The 5000-nt window shown below is 43.2% G+C and overlaps 1 protein-coding gene across 1 annotated transcript in view; it reads left to right on the top strand.

Annotated features, from left to right (window-relative positions):
- The window catches only part of LOC125024905 (death-associated protein kinase 2-like), an 18532-nt gene extending 16333 nt beyond the window's left edge, over positions 1–2199 (top strand). Inside the window, exon 9 of the mRNA XM_047612671.1 lies at positions 2192–2199. Coding sequence (XP_047468627.1) covers positions 2192–2199 — 8 coding nt within the window. The remainder of the gene's footprint in view (positions 1–2191) is intronic.
- The last annotated feature ends 2801 nt before the right edge of the window (positions 2200–5000 follow it).

The raw sequence follows: 5000 nt of genomic DNA, 5'->3' as shown, positions 1-5000 counted from the left end.
TGGGGTTGGGGTGGGGGAGTCAGGAGTTGATTTAAGGGGGGGAGGGGGAGGAGGGAGGAGGAAGGGAGAAGGATTGAGAGTTAAGGATGGTATGGAAGATAGACGGTGGGTAGGTATGGGTAAACTCGGGTCTTGTTAGACACGAAAGGTCGACGAGAACGAGAGAGGAAACAGTCATAGAAGGAGGGTGAATTGGATAGATCGACGAAAATCTGAAGGATTCAAGGATAGATGGGCAGACGCACGGAAAGAAGGGCGAAGGAGGGGGAGGACGCCAGGAGGAAAATGCAGGAATTCACGGCGAATCGTTACCATCCGCAGCGCCTGTATGCAGTGCTGGCCAGCCGGAACGGCGCTGCTCGTTCGGCTGTTGCTGGAGAGGGTTTTGCTCAGGGGAAGGGAAACGGATGTATTCATATGTATAATCTGATATGCGTATACACATATGCTCATACACTTATGGATACAAGTGCACGTACACATACACATTCACATTTTCGTATAGATATCCATATACATAGACATGGAAATATACATACATACATATATATATATATATATGTATATATATATATATATATATATATATATATATATATATATATACATACACACACACACACACATACACACATACACATATAGACATATCACATATACATAGACACATGCGTATATGCATAGTGAATGATAGAATACTATCATGTAGAAAAAAACACAAGCGAGATTTATTGAAATATTTGTGCATTGTGGGGGTCTTCTACCATATATACATATACACACAAACATGCACAGCCATATATATATATATATATATATATATATACATACACACACACACACGTATGCATATTATATATGTATATGTATACATATATACACATACAGTATATACACATACAGTATATACATATACATACATACATATTATATATACATACATAAATATATGTATATATGTATATATACATATACATATGTATATATGTATATATAGATATGCATATGTATAAATATGTATGCATATATGTGTATATACATACATGTATATATTATATACGTCATGTATTTATATATATTTTTTTATACTATGTATATTACATATATATATTTATATATACTTGTATTATATATATATATATATATATATATATATATATATATTATTATATTATATATTTTACCTATATGTCGTATAGGCCTACATATATACATATATATATGTATATATATGTGCATATGTATACATATACATACACACACGCACATGCACGTGCACTTGCACATGCACATACACATACACGCGCAAATGCACAAGCACATGCACATACACATACACGCGCAAACGCACAAGCACATGCACATACACAAGGCAACGCACCCGCACATACACGTATAACGCACACACACATACACGCTCATGCACGCACATGCACGCACATACACGCACATGCACAAACGCACACGCACATGTACACAGGCACGTGTACACAGGCACACGACCACAAGCACAGAAACACGCATTTACATTTACATATGCATATATATGTGTATGCCTTACGTCTTCACAACCCTTTTTAGGTCTCATCAACCCTCCCCTAACACGGCCATTGTTATTTCTGGAGCGGAATTAATATGCAATGATTTGAAGTTTCGAGACAGCGTCGACTTCGCGTGCGGCACAATGGCGTGACCGCGGGGCTCGTGTGGCGGATTTTAATGTCCTATTTTGGCCTGGATTCGGCCGGGGTGAAGAGCGCGATCGTTGTTTGATGCGGTTGTCTTCCGATGCTGAGGCTGTTTGCAGGACACGCACTCGCTCGGCGGATTGAGTTTCATGTCACAGATTAGTTACAGTTTCTTGCCCAAAAAGGGCGCGAAAAAGGAACGGCAGAAGTAATGGTAGAGATATGTTTCGTATCGTGGAATGTAATTAGAATGCAAGGATGTTGTGAGATTGTTAATTGTCGTAATGATTTCTGGAAAGTATTTGGTTTCCTTGAAGAACAGATGATATTGTTGCGCCCGAGACAGGCAAACAAAAACTCACACGAAGAAAGGCTCTAAGTATAGGTTGCATGACGGGCCTGTTGCAAAACATGTTTTATTACACGTCAGTTTCTGCAGTTGAAAGGAAGGCAAACTAACATGTACATGAGAATGTGTATTAACACTTTTGTTTACAGGTCAGGTTTTTGAAGTCTAAAAAGTATATTTTCCTAACGAATTTATTCGAACATTTGACTTATTTACACTCCTCCTCTGTCTTTTCAGGTAAGTTAGCCGTTAACCTAATACGATGCGTGAATGTTTACGGTAAGTGACCTTCCTCGGTTGTTTATTTTTGCTTCTCCTCTTTGCTCTTCCTTTTTATTCTCTCCGTCATCGCGAATTGGGCGGATTGAAAGCACCCCCCCCCCCCTCGCGCCGGCAATAATTTCGGCGCGGTCTCGGTTGGCCCGCTGGCATTCCGGGGCGGCGCGCGCGGGGATTGGCGACCTTTAAAGTTCAGCTCATCCCGATGCAGGCGCTGCTTTATATTTAAGGGACTTTGATTGGAGAAATACGCAGTGAGGGCTTCATAGACCTTTTGTGACCGCATTGTGGGGGGGTATGGGGTATGTAAGGCATGGAATGTAGATGTCTTTTTGTTCTGTACATAAATATTTTATACTTTTTTTTCCGGAACTGATTCAAATTAGCAATTTATTTTACAGTAAGTATATACATGGAATTACTAAAGGAACTGAAGGGGCCCGCACACGCACACATAAACCGAAACACAAGCGCAAACACACGAGCGCAAAGGCGCGCGCGCACACACACACACACACACACACACACACACACACACACACACACACACACACACACACACACACACACACACACACACACACACAGAGAGAGAGAGAGAAAGGAGGAAAGAAAGAAAGAAGGATAGAAAGAGAGAAAGATAAATATTGAAACAGACAGACGGACAGACTGGTAGATGTAACTTGTTATGTACTTATCCAGTTCATTTTTGTCTTGCTTTTTTCCACAAATGTGCCCAGTGCATTAAAAGAGTGTTATGATTGTTCCGTGTATGTACCAAGAATCAATTCCGTGTCGACGGGTCCGAGTGCGTGATACTGTTTTAGAAACGGCAGAAAAAAGAGTTGAATGCCCCGCGGTAGGCTCAGAGCCAGAGTCTATTATTAAGTTCCGAACGCGGTGTAAATACGCTCAGTACGGTAAACGGGCGAGCCAGGTGCACTGACGCCGGTCTAGCACGCAGCGGCGGTGTATGGAGGCGAGCTGTGCTGGTTCCGTTTTCCGCTGGGCGGGGCGAGGGAAAAGGGAAGAGCGGAGAAAGGGAAGAGAGCGGAGAAAGGGAAGAGAGCGGAAAGGGAGGAGGGAAGAGAGCGGAAAGGGAGGAGGGAAGAGAGCGGAAAGGGAGGAGGGAAGAGAGCGGAAAGGGAGGAGGGAAGAGAGCGGAAAGGGAGGAGGGAAGAGAGCGGAAAGGGAGGAGGGAAGAGGAAGAAGGAAAGGAGGGAGGTGTTAAAGAAGTAAGGGAGAAGACGAATTAAAAGGGGAGAGGGAAGGGGAAATAGAAAGGATTTAGATAATGCAGAGATACTGATTATTTGAACGACCCTTTCTCATGGGATGGAATGAGAGGAGAAGGGAAGAGGAGGAATGAGAAGAGAAGGGGAGAAATGAGAGAAGCCATACGGGAAGCAGAGAAACGACGTGAAGATACATACGAACAAATTATAGAAAAATCACAATGAAAAAAAACATCCGTTCAGGGAAATAAAGTCAACATGCATGACCCAACAATTCGCGTGACCTTGGTTGTCACGGCCCTTGCAGGTTGCATGGGAGGGGGGGGGGGGGAGAAGAATTCAGAGCGACGAAAAAGGGTAGAATGAAGGTAAGAAGAATGATGTCGATGAATAAAACAAAGTTGATAGTGATATAAATGGAAAATATATGTTGTAGGATAATGTTATAGGAAATAATTGAGAAAAAGATGTGTGGTGGTGGTGGTGGTGATGATGATGATGATGATGATGTGGTATGATGATGATGATGATGTGGTATGATATGATATATGATGAAATGATGATAATTACGATGATGATGATGATGATGGTGACTAAGATGATAATGATGACATTGACAATGACGATGATGACATTGACAATGACAATGGCGACGATGGTGATAATAATGATGATGATGATGATGATGACGATGACAATGACGACGATGATGATGATAATGATGATAATGATGATGGCAATGCCAATGCCAATGACGAATGCAATGCCAATGTCAATGCCAATGCCAATGACGATGATGATGATGATGATGATGATGATGACGACGACGATGACGACGATGACGACGATGACGACGATGACGACGATGACGACGATGACGACGATGACGACGATGACGACGATGACGACGATGACGACGATGACGATGACGACGATGACGACGATGACGACGATGACGATGACGATGACAAAGGAAAAGAGTGAGAGAAAGATGTAGAAAGAGAAAAATCAAAAGCCAAAGAAAGGAAGGGAAAATTTAAAAAAATGAAACTCGGATGAAGGGGTGACAGGCGAATAAAAGGATCGGGTAAGAGGATTATGGAGAGAGAGAGAGAGAGGACGGAACGAAGGGAGAAGAGGCGCATGGACGAAATGTTTGGAATGACAAGAAGAGAAGGAACAGAGAGAGAGGGGGGGGGGGGGAGAGAGGGAGAGAGGGGAGAGAGAGAGGGAGGGAGAGAGGGAGGGAGGGAGAGAGGGAGGGAGAGAGAGAGGGGAGAGAGAGAGAGAGAGAGGACGGAACGAAGGGAGAAGAGGCGCATGGACGAAATGTTTGGAATGGCAAGAAGAGAAGGAACAGAGAGAGAGGGGGGGGGGGGGGAGAGAGGGAGAGAGGGGAGAGAGAGAGGGAGGGAGAGAGGGAGGGAGGGAGAGAGGGAGGGAGAGAGA

The sequence above is a fragment of the Penaeus chinensis genome, chromosome 4, assembly GCF_019202785.1.
Source record: "Penaeus chinensis breed Huanghai No. 1 chromosome 4, ASM1920278v2, whole genome shotgun sequence".
NCBI lineage: Eukaryota > Metazoa > Arthropoda > Malacostraca > Decapoda > Penaeidae > Penaeus > Penaeus chinensis.
This window is presented reverse-complemented; position numbering and strand designations above follow the sequence as displayed.